The sequence below is a fragment of the Drosophila gunungcola genome (genome assembly GCF_025200985.1).
Source record: "Drosophila gunungcola strain Sukarami chromosome 3L unlocalized genomic scaffold, Dgunungcola_SK_2 000002F, whole genome shotgun sequence".
In the NCBI taxonomy this organism is placed as follows: Eukaryota; Metazoa; Arthropoda; class Insecta; order Diptera; family Drosophilidae; genus Drosophila; species Drosophila gunungcola.
In genome coordinates, this window is record NW_026453178.1 from 1686430 (window position 1) to 1699690 (window position 13261).

Below are 13261 nucleotides of genomic sequence, written 5' to 3' on the forward strand. Positions count from 1 at the left end.
TTCGCTAAGCCAAGAATTCTATATTTCAAACTATATTATATACAAAATTTTATTTGACAACATTGACTGAGAGATTTTTAATCCAACTGACTAAAATCTCTAGAGATTTCTGTGGGAACGAAACGGAAATGAAATGGTCCAGAAGCAGTGTGACCGCGGCCAAGGTATGTTTTAGCAATCGAGAAACGGTCACACTGCTCCCCCTTTAAGTTTTCGTTTGCGGTGGTAAAAGTCGGAAAAGTCAATTAATATCCGACTTCCACGATAATTTACCGATTTTGCGATCAAGGTCAACCGTAGGATCCGACTGCCCGCCCCGCAACGCGAAATCCGCCAAAAAATGAGCGAGTACACGACCATTCTGGAGCGCGAGTTCCCCAAAATTGACACGGAAACCAAAACCTATGTTGTGGGGGTGCTCACCGGAAGTAAGGGGTCTTAACCTTTTGATACCCTCGACCTTTTTAATAAGATGACTTTCCTATCACCAGGCGAGGAGGACTTCGACACCGGCGACGACATCTTCGATGCGGTGGGCGACATCCTGCAGAGCGTCGATTGCGACCGTCCGGAGGAGGGCGTCCGGGCGCTGTGCGAGCAGTTCCTTAACATCATGAAGAACAACGGGGTCAGTGTGGAGCGCAAGGTGCTCAATGCGCCGGTCAACATCGAGGAGATGGCCAAGAACATGGAGCGAATGGACAAGGACATGCAGAGCATCTGGGTGGTGAACAAGGACGGCGGCAATGTAAGTGTGCCTCTAGAGATGGCGATACCCCAACTGGGAAACATTAGGATGTAGTGCGAATACCAAGGAATCCCAAGCTAAAGACGAAGTTCGACCAGTAGTCTTGTATATCAAAGGGCTTGGTTAATAATTGCAACACATTTACTCTTCCAGAAAGTTGACTCCAAGAAGCTGGGAAAGGCGGAGGCCAAGCTGCAGCAGAAGCAGGAGAAACGGCAGGAGGTGAACAAGCATGGAATGATTCCTGTGGCGGTGAAGCTGCAAACGGCCACAGCCTCCCAGGTGACCAACAAGAAGAACACCAAGCTGGATCAAAAGGGACTCAACCGCTCGATGGACATCAAGATCGAGAACTTTGACCTGGCCTTTGGCGAAAAGTAAGACATTGTAACTAAGCAGTTGAGCAAACTTTCAAATGTTGTTAATCTTCGCCAGAGTTCTCCTGCAGAATGCGAATCTGCTGCTTTCCTTCGGACGCCGCTATGGTCTGGTGGGACGCAATGGACTGGGCAAGACCACTCTGCTGCGCATGATTGCCGAGCGGCAGCTGCAAATCCCCTCGCACATTTCGGTTCTCCACGTGGAGCAGGAGGTGGTGGGCGATGACACACCCGCCGTGGACAGCGTGCTGGAGTGTGATCTCGAGCGAACGAGGCTATTGGCCCGGGAGAAGGAGATCCTGGCGGCTCTGAACAATGGCGTGCAGGATGCAACACTGTCCAATGAGCTGAGCGAAACGTATGCGGCCCTGCAGAACATCGAGGCCGACAAGGCTGTGGCCCGTGCATCTGTGATACTTAAGGGCTTGGGTTTCGACGCAGACATGCAGCTGCGCCCAACGAAATCCTTCTCAGGCGGCTGGCGCATGCGTCTCGCTTTGGCCAGGGCACTCTTCTCAAAGCCCGATCTGCTGCTGCTCGATGAGCCGACGAACATGTTGGACATCAAGGCCATCATCTGGCTGGAAAACTATCTGCAGACGTGGCCCACCACAGTTCTCGTCGTTTCCCACGATCGCAACTTCCTGGACACCGTACCCACGGACATTATACATCTACATTCCCAGGAACTGGAGGCATACAAGTAATACAGTCGCAAATAGGTTATAATTCAGTAACTAATTTATTATACTTTTGCTTTGAAGGGGAAACTATGAGCAGTTCGAGAAAACGAAGACGGAAAAGCTGAAGTCCCAGAGGCGGGAATACGAGGCTCAAATGGCTCACAGATCGCATGTCCAGGACTTTATCGATCGCTTCCGATACAATGCAAATCGTGCCTCATCCGTGCAGTCGAAAATTAAAATGCTGGAAAAACTGTAAGTGCTACTTCGATTAAAAAGTAAAAAATCCAACATTTCTTATATTCTTATTACTAAAATATTCCTTGCAGGCCCGAACTTAAGCCGGTGGAGAAAGAGACAGTGGTCACGCTCAAATTCCCCGAAGTGGAGCCCCTCAATCCTCCCGTGCTGGCCATATCGGAGGTATCGTTCCGCTACAACCCCGAAGACCCACTGCCCATCTTCAAGGGCGTTAATCTCTCAGCCACCTCGGACTCGCGAATCTGCATTGTCGGAGAGAACGGAGCGGGCAAGTCGACGCTGCTGAAGATCATTGTCGGTCAGCTGAGCACCATTTACGGAAACATTGTCCTGCATCGTGGCCTGCGAATCGGATATTTTGCCCAGCATCATGTGGATCATCTGAACATGAATGTGACGTGTGTGGGAGTCTTGGCCGAATTGTTTCCCGGACGCCCGGATGAGGAATATCGCCGGCAGCTGGGTAGCTTTGGCCTTTCCGGACCACTGGCCCTCCAGAGCATTGCCAGCTTATCTGGAGGACAGAAATCACGCGTGGCCTTAGCGAAGATGTGCATGGGTAAGATCATGATGAGCCTTCATTGCAATATTATTTACATATCTCTTCAATAGCGGAACCCAATTTCTTGGTGCTTGATGAGCCGACTAATCATTTGGACATTGAAACAATTGATGCTTTAGGCCGGGCTATTAATGCCTTTAAGGTAAAGGCGCTCACATGCTATATAAAATGAAGATGAATAACATTATTATTATTATTTATTTTGACAGGGCGGCGTTATCTTGGTCTCCCACGACGAACGCCTCATTAAGGTCGTTTGCAAGGAACTCTGGGTGTGCGGAAATCGCACTGTGAGAGCAATCGAAGGTGGTCTGGACGAGTATAAGCGGGAGGTTTACAAGGAAATCGAAGCTAATAGTTGAATTTAATCTATTTACTAATTACTCTATTTGTGAAACAGCCTAGCAATAAATTTATAATATGTCTATGACACAAGGAGAACGAAAAATGTCTTTGAAAGGGGATTTATACATTCGAAGGTATAGGTTTTTGTCTATATTAGATTGATTAAAAGGGAAATAAATTTGTAATAGCAAAGTTAGTTATTTTTATTCATTCCAATTCGTTAACCAACAAAATACTTTTACGATGGCTTTCATAATTAAACCTAATCCTTAGTTGTCGTCTGCTCATTAAGTTTTCTTCGCAGCTCGAAAAGCAGCAACGTCAGAGCGGATGCCACGTTTAAGCTATCGATTCCAGCAGCCAGGGGTATATAGACGCACTTTCCTTTGTGTCCAACCAAGTTCAAGAAACTGCAAGAAATGTTAAATTAGCTTTGCTTGGCCAGCACTTAAATGTTTCACCTCTTACCGGTAAGCTTCTTCACTGACTCCATGGCTTTCGCCGCCAATAATAAGCAGATTGTGGGCTCCGATTCCCCTGATCTCTGCATAATCAATGGCCTGATTGCTCTCCCTCTTCTCTTGGTTGTTCTCGGCAATGAAAACATTACAGTCGTCGGCAGCCTCTGGAGGAATGGTCAAAGGGAGCTCCTCCCAGGGGACATCATCCCGTATGGGCACTCGGAACTGACCGCCACAGCCTCCACGCAAAGCCTTCGACTCCCAGGGATCGCAGCAGCCGTGGGTGACCACCACCTGGCTGCAGGGCAGAGCGGCGCAGGTCCTGATGATGCTGCCCAGGTTGTTGGGCTCCCGGATATTGTCGCACAATACAGTAATCGGCAAGGGCTGACTGCCCAGACGCTGTTGCTCCGCCAGGTTCTTCTCCAGACCCTTGTCCGAGGGCCTGTCGAAGATGGCCATCAGACCAGGCGGGGTAACCAGCGAGGACCAGGTCTTTAGGTCATGCTGCGGCACTTTGTAGATCTTGGTCCGAGTCTCCAGCTGCGCCCTGCCCACTTCCTCCTTGACCAGCGCCAACTGATCTTTCTGACTGAACAGGAGGGCCTCCATTTTGAGGCCACATTGCAGAGCCTCCTGGATGAGGCGTCTGCCCTCGACGATGATCTGGCGGTTCTTGTCCCGCCGCTTGCGGGAACGCACTGTGGTCAGAAGAGTGCTGGTCAGGGGATCCTGCAGGGTGAGACGCACAAACTCCAGATTGAGTTCACTGTCCTTGATCACTGGAGCCGGAATGGGCGCTACACGTGGAGCAGGAGGGGCCGTGAATTTTCGAGGAGCAGGTGCAGCACTGGTTTCTTTGGGTTTCCTAGCCACAAACGATTTAGTGCGGTTCTTGCGTAAAGCTTCCCGCGTGTTTACCGGCTCGTGCCTTAAATCCGAATTTCCGAAGAGATTCGCCTCGATGTCTAGTGCATCCTGGATGTCGCCTTGGGGATTGTTGGAACTGCTCAAGCGCAGCACATTCAAGTTATTCACATTCCTGATATTCGCTTGAAACGAACGTTTTAAAATATTACAAAACATGGTCGGTTATGCTGAACAGATGTTTGAATAGTCACAGGTGTGGTTAAAAATAGTTAATAGGGGATAAAGCTGTAGTATGAAAAAAACTATATATTAAAAATAATTAGTTATTAAATATATAGAGTCTTAAAAGTTAATAACATCTATTATTAAAGTTAAAAAAAAACTAACTTATTTATTATTGGTAATCGATTTACCAAATCCCTCCACTACGCCCATGTAATCAGTGTTGTGCAACGTAACGTATGCCCAATCCTACAACACTTTTCCACACAAAGGGCGGCACATTTAAAATAAGCAAGCAATTTAATGAAAATATATTTTTTTATTTCCCTTTTAAATTTTTTGTTAGCAGTTAATAACAATTTGAAATTAATTAAAAACTAATAGCGCAATAAGTTGTCCTACATGGGTGATTCGTAGTTAAGCAGCCATAACATAATAAAATAATTTAAAATAACAATGCAAAATTCAAACGCCTTCGGATTGCAAGGACGAAAAGGAGATGGTTCCGTAAAACAAAATTAAATATGGAGATGCGATAAACAATTAAAAACAAATGAAATTCATCTAAATGGGGGGCTTCGTGTGGTGGCGTAAATACTAATATTTAAATAAATCCTTACTTTAAGCATAATTCATAATCTGTTCCATTTTAGCCGCTCGATTGCAGGCCTTTTCTTCGCGAAATTTGTTCATAACAATGTACACTCTAAAATTACTACTATCACCGTTACATCTTACATGGCTACAAGCTAATTGTTAATTGAAGTTTCATAAATATTAAGCAATGCCTCTAACTTTAGGCGTATATACACGGCTTAACCTATTTGCTGGCTAAATCTGTTAGGTCGAACTGGCCGTGGAGCTGCTACTGGACTGCTGGGTCTTCCGCTGACGGGCTCCGCGTCCGGACAGCAGGTATGACAAATCAATGGGCTGCTCCTGGGCTGTCTGCGCATCCAGACACTTGAGCTTCATTGTTATCAGGACGTTCTCTAAACGCGATCGCTTCTTCTTAATCATCTGTTGATGGGAGGAACCAAATTAATAATAATTGTAAGACAATTATCATGCAACAACGTACCTGTTTATTGGGCACCACTGGTGTTACAACATGGACAGCTTCAACCTCCACTGGAGCTGCACTAATCACTCGCGGCTTCCGCCCAACCGATCTCTGCTGCTGCTGTTCCTGCCTGCCAGGTGTCTTTTGCATCGTTGCTGGCACGGCTCCTACATCTAATTCAGTCTTTTGCTTCCTTGTTTTCAGCAGCGAAGGATCCACATCATGGGGCTGCAAATAAACGATAGGTGTTAAAATGCTTTATAGTATGAATATGTTAATGTGTAAACTAACCGCATAGCTCTTGGAGATCTTGAGCTTATCGGGGAACTTTCGGAAGGCATAGCTTTTGGTGCAGGCCGGATGATTGGCCTTGGCCTTGGAGAAGAACCTCGCCGTCTTGTCCACCCGCAGTTCACAGATGTAGCAATGATCCTCGTCGTTGCATTCCATTGGCCGTCCTTTGCAGAAGGTGGTACGATCCAGGACCCAGCAGCGTCCAATTACCAGCTCAATGGGTACCACCTCATAAAGGGAGACTCTTACCACTTCGTTGGGGTAAAAGCGCCGCGAAGGTTCGTGGAAAGTCTCATGGGGCCGCAGGAAATGGTGGCCGAATATGAATCGTTTGCCCACTTCGTTTTTCCACAAATGCTCCACCCGAAAGATGTCGCACTCCTGGTAATCAATGGCTCCGATCGTTTCGTAGGTGTGCTTCTTGGTTGGCAGCACCTTGCCCGCTTCGTCTTTTATGGGAATATCACGCAACACATAGACGGCATCGCCTTGACGCACCTGAAGATCGCCGCGCATCAGGGAGAGATAGTAGCGGTGGCCCTCTTCGGTGAACTCCTCCAGGGGAATCTCACGATCCACTTCCCTGGGCTCGCAACGTTCGCACTGATAGTTATCCGCGTCTATATCCGCTTTGGTGCACTCTGTATGCTGCCACACCATGCACTTGGCGCACTGAATCATCAAACCCTCATCCTTGTACAACCCGCATATGCAACGGATCACATCCTCCTCCGGAGATGTCTCAACGGGAAGCAGTAAGGGTGATTCTTTAGATGGCACCAATGGGGAATCTCTTTCCTTTGCTCCTGGTGATTTTTTCACCACAAGCTTTGGCGCTTCCTCTACGGGTAAAGCCACCTCCTTTGGCCTGAAGCTCTGCAATGAATCAGAATCGCCCAGAATCTCCACCAGCTGAAGATAGCTGGCCGCCTTCTGTTGCTCATAGCATTCCTTCAGGGATTGCAGTGCTTTGGCCTTTCCCTCGTCATCGCCATGCTGCTGTTTGGCCTCCACAAAGAGCTGCTGCATCTGCTCATCGTATTCCTGGGGCGTCTTGTAATGTCCCTGCTCGACCTGGGCCTGTATTGATCTGAACTCCACTCGAGAACTACCAGCTGTTGCATTTGGTTTGCCACTTGTGGAGTTCTTTGTGACCTTTTTCTTCTTGCTGGACACTGTGGTTAACAGATCGGACATCTTTAGCGTTTCTAGGGCACTGCAAATATCCCTCAGGACCACAGCCATCTTGGCCATCTTCTCCAGCTCGGGATCATGTACTGCCTGGGCCAATCCACGGGTTTTCATGTTGCGAGGTGTACAGAGTGCAGAGATCTGTGCAGCCAGGGATGTGGAGGATGGTGTGGAGGGGCGGCGACCAGGAATATCGCCATTGGTGGCACCGTGTGCTGGAGAAGCGGCAGTAGTGGTAGCAGAAGCCAAGGCCGATGCTCTTTTGGCTTTACATCTGCGTATCTAATGGGGAAAAGGAAGATGATTAGAAAATGCTCAGGAATAAAATATAAATAGAAACTTACCTTTTCAAAGTTCCTTACTAGAAACGTGTTGAATTGCTTGACCAACTTCTTTTCCTTTTCGGACAGCGGCTGGAGCTTTGCCACCGCCACCGCTGAAGCAGTATCCTTGCCCGCCTGCCGTGGAGCGTGCTTCTTGGCCTTTTGCTTCCGTTGACGACCGTTTCGGCCCGGAGGTCCCTCTGCAGCGGGCTTGGCCTCCACAGCGGGCAGGGGTTTCACCCTCTGCGACTTGCCTCCGATGACACCGCGACACTGAGGCGTGTTGCACCGGCAGGGTTGGCCCTCTGAGGGATTGAACAGCGAAAAGTTGTAGTCGTAGGTGAGCTCCTCGCCCTGCTGGATGGCTCTTTTGGCGAAGAGAACCATCCTGGACAAGCCGTTGACACTCCACTTCTGCATCTCGCAGTTGGGCTCGCAGGAGTGATTGACAAACCTACAATCGCTGCCCATGCGCTGGCCATCGATTACCAGTCCGCCATCCAAATGGAGACAGTAGTGGTGGGTGTCGTTCAGATATATGCTGGCCATGCGCTGCTTGAACTCCCTTTCGGTGACCACCTCTCCCACGTACTCCAGGATGTAGGTGCCCTTGGAAATGGGAAGCTTAGTTCTTACCCCCCATCCCTTGTCCGCCGTCATAAAGCGCTCCACTCCGGGTGCAACTACATGCCGCTGGATCTTTTGATTCCGACACTTCTCTCCAGCTGGACAATTGCTGGGCGAGCACTCAGTATACACCATGCGATTGAGACAATTGTCCAAGCACGATTTTTCGCCCTGGTTCTTGCAGTTGCAGGTGGGATGATCGAACCCAGCCAGATTCGGACGCACTGACTCGGCGTACACGTTCGTTCGAATCTTTCGATAGTTCCAGGATGGCACATCATGACGAGTGGGTAGTTTCGAGTTGGTATAAGCCCACCATATGTCGTAGGGCAGCTCGAAGTCAACTTCACTCCTGCGAAGATATTTCTCACAATAGGGAGGAGGAGGAAGAAGACTAACAGGCGCCACTTGCTGCTCCTCCACACCTGGTTTCTTGTTCACCTTCGCTGGCGGCGGCATCAGCGATTGTTTGTAGTGGTTAGAGAAGAGTCCTGCTATCAGATAGGTCTTCTTCACTTTGGATAGTTTCCGCAAGGAGGTGGTCGACGCTTTGTCCTCGCTGGATTCACTGCAACTGGCGTAGTCAGGTGGACCGGAGTTCTGGGATTCACTGGCGGGCAAGGGATCATGTTCGATGGGAATGCTGTCGAGCCGTTTGGCCTCCGCCTCGGCATCAATCTCCTCCTGGCTGGCGGGAACTTCTGGTGGAATCTCTTCCACTGGTTCTGGTTGAACCGGCTTCTCCTTTCTACTTTGATTAGTTCCCGTCTCCAGGTTCTTGCGCCGCTTCAAGCGAATCTTGCAGCTGAAATTCGTGTTGGGATCGATGCCAGCTGGGAGTTTAATATTTGGTTCCAGTTTGGTTTTCTTCTGCTGAGGAGTGGGTGCGGGTGGCGTCACTTCCAGCACCGGTTGCTTAGGCTGTCGGCCACGTTTCCTGGCAGGCTTCACCTCGGCTTCCGTTTTAGGCGGCGGTAAAGGTGGTGCTTCGGGTTGCTCCTTGTTCTTGGGTTTTCTGCCTCGCGGTCTTCCTCTGGCGGCGGGTGTTTGCGGTCGCTGTAGCCGTTCCAGAGCCACAACCGATAGGCGCGGAGCTCTCTGATTGCTTCTGGCCACAAAGGTTTCCCTGGCCTCGCCAGCTTGTGGCACTCGCTCGCAATCCATTGCAGGAGTAGCTGGTACCTGCACCTGGGCACTGCTGCTGCTCCTCGTTTCTCTGATAGACTGCAGGGGCTCATCATCGGGATCGATCTCCGGCTGGGGTTCCTCCATCACGGATGCTGGCTGCTGTTCCACGCTGACCTTACGCTTCTTTCTGCGCACCGTGGGGAATCCCGTGCGATTGATCTTCTTTCGCTTGCGTTTCAGGAGCAGATTGCCACCGGTTTTGTGCAGCAACGTTTCCACAACTCGCTGGCCAATCTCCTTTTTGGTATCCTCCTTGATGTCCAAAGCTGAGAGCAAAGGAGATTCTACCTCCGCCTTTGTTATGACCGATTCGTTTAGTTTAGCAATAGGTATTTGGATTTCAAGCTCCACAGAAGGTTCGAACACACCGGGTGGAGGATAGCTACCAGCTGGGGATTGCAGCTGTGCCAAGTCCTTTGTTGCCGCCACCTTCTGTTTGGCTGCTCCGCCTCTTCTTTGCTGCTTTAGGGAGCACAGTGAGCTGGGACTGATGTCCAGCAACTTGCCACCGCTAATGGAGTTGTTATCTACGACAATCCTCAGCGGGGAATTGCTGGCTGAAGAGGCAGCTCCGCTTACGGCCGTCGGCTGCTCGAGGAGATGCCTCTTTTTGGGCGTTAGCGCTGATTTTCCACTCCTTGCATTGAACTGCGCCTGCGATTTTGTGGATGCCGTACTCTTTGCAGTCGCTGCCGCTGCGGCCCAGGCCTCGGCATTCAGTTTGCCATTGGCGAAGGCCACTTCCACAGGCGGGCGCTCTCCCGGCGTCACGAGGTAGTGCCGCTTCTTCAGCGGCAACTTGTGATCATCCGGACTGGAGCTGTCATTGCTCTGGGATTTCTTGTGCCGTCGCTTGGCATTCCCGTTGCTGCTGCCACTGCCATTGGGAGTGCCACTGGCGCTGGCCGAGAGCATAGCGAAGTCCACCAGGGGCTCACTGAGCTTTCGCTTCTTGAGGGCGCGTTTCAAAGGTTTGGGCAGCGTTGAAGCCGATGCTCCTCCGTTCAGGACCAATTGCTGGGCAGGACTTGGAGCTGCCAGAGTGGCCTGCAGCTTATTGGCATCGGCCAGCAGCTTTTCCTTGCCACTGCTCCCGGTCAGACGATCCTCCTGAATGCGACATCTCGAGTGGAAGGTGCTCGTGATAATTTCGATTTCGGTGAGCAGCTTGGAATCAATGTTCAGCGATTTGTTGTGACTAAACTCTTCCGACGATGCCTGCGCCGCATTCTGGACACGCCCGACACATAGCTGCTGCACATACTAGCTGCCGAGGAGCGACGGGATTTAATCTTGCACGATGATTTGCTGGGAGCCGGGGTCTCTTTCCGCTGGTTCATCATTTTACTGATGAAATTCTCGGGATTGGTGGCAGCCAGACTGCCGCCACGACCGAAATATTGACCCGTGGTCACATAGCGGTTGATCTCGCCGTACTTCTTGCTGGCACTCGTCGTGGGCAGACTCTGGAGGCTTGGCTTGCTGATGTACTCGTTACTCTCCTCGCTGCTCTGGCCCAGAGAAAGCCCGGCCAGCTGAAGGATGTCCTGATCCTCGACCGGATCGTCGGCAGCGCTCTTCAAGAGCATGGAGGCCCTGCGCTTCCGCCTCATCCTAAGGCCAGACTTTCCGGACTCCTTGCAATCGCTGCGGTAGCCACAACTCTTCGCCCTGCTCCTGCGACTCATGCAGCTCTTGGTGCTGTATCGACTCTTGCAGCTGGCATCGGACTTGTAGCCCGAATTGTGGTTGTGGCCGCTCCTCTGATGCCTCACGCTTCCGTAATCCGAGACATAGCCGCTCTTGGCGGCCAGGATCTTGCTGCAAATGGTGGTGCTGGCTCCGGTTCCACTAGCCGCGCCCACACTCATGCTCCTTAGCCGGAACTTCTTGTTCACATCGATTCCCGCCACAGCGGATCCAGCTGAAGTTCCTCTTTGTTGGCCGAGCTGGAGGCGGTCTTCTTGTTGTTCTGACGCCGCTTGCTCCGGGGCGGCGGATAGAGCACCCGCTCGGTGGCATACATCCGCTTGTCGAGGTACGCCATATCGATTTTGGGTTTGCTGCCGGAGGCGATCGGCACTGCTCCCGCGGGCACAATGTTCTCACTCTGCATTTTCGGGGAGGGAGTGGTGCTTTGCGTTGTGCTGGTGGTGCTTATCACGCCAGAATCGGCGGATTCGTTTATAGCAGGTCCAGTGTTTGTCGAAGCCGGAACAGTGGCAATCACCTTTTTGGGTCTACCCCTGCGCTTGCGAGGATTAGCGACTTGCAGGACGGTCTCCTCCTTGGCTTTCACCACGTTCTCCTCGGGGAACTTCGAATTGGTGCTCTGTCCCAGCATCTGAGTCTTCTCCATGAAGTCCTGCAACAAAGTGGACTGGTACTGGGGCAGATTCTTGTCCTTGGCCGCCTTGCGGAAGCTGCCCTCCACCGTGGTGTCCTCCGTATCGCTCTCCACCCGCTTGATGGCCGCCTGCACGAGGCTGGGCAGCTCATTGTCGCTGGAGGAGATTCCGATGTCCAGCGGGTTGGCTTTGCTGGCCGATTGGGCCGCCTGTGAGATTGCAGTGAGCAGCAGACGCGGTGCTCTCTGCTGGTGAACCTTCAGGGGCAGATCATCCTCTGAGTCCGAGGAAAAGGCCGAGATCTGTGGCTTCTTGGACTTGGACAAAGTCTCCGACTTGCCCAGCCCACTAGTGCTGCTGGCCAGCTTCTTGCGCTTCACTTTCACCTTCTTGCTGGCCGCTCTGTTCCTGGCTTCCGAGCAGCCGGATTCGGTGTCCTGGGTGGACATTTTTCTGGACTTTAGGTTCGGTTTCTTGGTTGCTGACGCCGCTGCTTCTGCTGCTGCGACTCCTGTAGGTGGGCGGATGGCCGAGATTCTCATGCGCAGGCCACCGGTGTCCGAACGCTGCACGCTGAACTGGGTGGCTGACTTGGTGGACTTCGACTGACTCGATTGATCCGTAATGGAATCGGTTTCCTGCGATTAAATCACATACTATAGATATTGAATTTGTTAAGTGTTTAGGTGCCAGACTTGCCTCATTTTCACTGCCGGATTCTTGTGCGCGTTGCGTTTCCAGAACCTTTGCTGCTGCCGTCTCATTTTGGCCACTGCTCATATTTTGGTGTCGCTGGGGAGCTGTAATATATTCATTTTTGTTAGCCAAGTGCGTTTTAGTGGCACTTTAAAGTAGGTCAAACTGCGACGAAAACGACGACGACATGCAACAAAAAAAAAAAAAAACAACAGAGCACTTACGCTTGATTGTTTTCTTGGCTAGCACCTTCACTCGCGGCTTTAATTGAGATTTGTGTTTTTAGCGCGTGGACAATCTATTATTTCACACATTGCATATTTGCACTTTTCTTGCGAGTTTGGCCGTGGCTTGCCTGCTTCTAAAATGGCGCCGTTTTCACTTTTCCAAAAATCGCTTTGTTCGACGCCCGACGACGACGCACTGTTGCCTTCGACTGTCGCATGTGGCACGTTAATCCGCGAATCCGATTTTTCACTTTTTTAATACGCGAACGGCGGTGGGGGCGCGCTTTAATTGTTATTGTTAATGTGGCGCAACAACAAAAAGCCAGGCAACCAAAAATGTACGAACATAAATAAAGAAAAAGACACTGCGTTTTGGTGTGGCCAGCTGTGGTGTGTACGTGATGTCTGCGCGGACAGTGTGACCGTGCGCTGCTGCGGCTTGTGGGCAACTATCGTGTGTTAACTATCGTTTGGCTGGAGGAAAAAATATCTGAAACTAGCTAGAAATAACAATCAGGTTATTTGGCATGTTAATAGGTGCAAAAAATATATTCAAAATCTCTTCTCAATTCTTATTAATTTTATTAATTACAAAAAATTAGATTTAAAATCGTAAGAAGCTTATCCACTTTACCTAATAAATTTAAGTTCTTCAGAAGAGTGAATACTAGATCCCGTTTCAAAAAAAAATAATAGCATTAATGTTCAAAATTTTATTTATGTATAGCTTTTCGTGATAAATCATGGTTAGTTTCTATAACATAATCTAATA

The 13261-nt window shown here is 50.2% G+C and overlaps 3 protein-coding genes across 3 annotated transcripts; 1 reads left to right on the forward strand and 2 right to left on the reverse strand.

Annotated features, from left to right (window-relative positions):
- Positions 1-163: 163 nt before the first annotated feature.
- On the forward strand, positions 164-3082 carry LOC128257537 (ATP-binding cassette sub-family F member 3). The gene is made up of 8 exons (XM_052988588.1): positions 164-428; positions 492-748; positions 902-1125; positions 1184-1831; positions 1893-2066; positions 2141-2631; positions 2685-2776; positions 2844-3082. Exons 1-8 carry the CDS (start codon positions 341-343, stop codon positions 2994-2996), a joined length of 2127 nt encoding a protein of 708 aa, XP_052844548.1. The 5' UTR covers positions 164-340; the 3' UTR covers positions 2997-3082.
- A 75-nt stretch (positions 3083-3157) lies between these two features.
- Positions 3158-4547, reverse strand: LOC128257185 (rRNA methyltransferase 3, mitochondrial). The gene is made up of 2 exons (XM_052988061.1): positions 3448-4547; positions 3158-3389 (listed from the first exon to the last, which is right to left on the reverse strand). The coding sequence occupies exons 1-2, from the start codon at positions 4524-4526 to the stop codon at positions 3242-3244; spliced, it is 1227 nt and encodes a 408-aa protein (XP_052844021.1). The 5' UTR covers positions 4527-4547; the 3' UTR covers positions 3158-3241.
- A 284-nt stretch (positions 4548-4831) lies between these two features.
- Positions 4832-12909, reverse strand: LOC128257167 (histone-lysine N-methyltransferase ash1). Its single transcript, XM_052988036.1, is given in 8 exon segments — positions 4832-5552; positions 5614-5823; positions 5887-7362; positions 7425-10423; positions 10426-11121; positions 11124-12204; positions 12266-12366; positions 12487-12909. Coding segments are annotated over 7 exon segments (6723 nt in total). The 5' UTR covers positions 12347-12366; positions 12487-12909; the 3' UTR covers positions 4832-5372.
- Positions 12910-13261: the final 352 nt, after the last annotated feature.

Coding starts and splice junctions, on each gene's coding strand:
- LOC128257185 (XM_052988061.1), bottom strand. CDS start 4,526: ATGTTTTGTAATATTTTAAAACGTTCGTTTCAAGCGAATATCAGGAAT. Junction 3,390..3,447: donor GTCAGTGAAGAAGCTTACCG/GTAAGAGGTGAA, acceptor CATTTCTTGCAG/TTTCTTGAACTTGGTTGGAC.
- LOC128257537 (XM_052988588.1), top strand. CDS start 341: ATGAGCGAGTACACGACCATTCTGGAGCGCGAGTTCCCCAAAATTGAC. Junction 749..901: donor TGAACAAGGACGGCGGCAAT/GTAAGTGTGCCT, acceptor TTACTCTTCCAG/AAAGTTGACTCCAAGAAGCT. Junction 2,777..2,843: donor GGGCTATTAATGCCTTTAAG/GTAAAGGCGCTC, acceptor TTATTTTGACAG/GGCGGCGTTATCTTGGTCTC.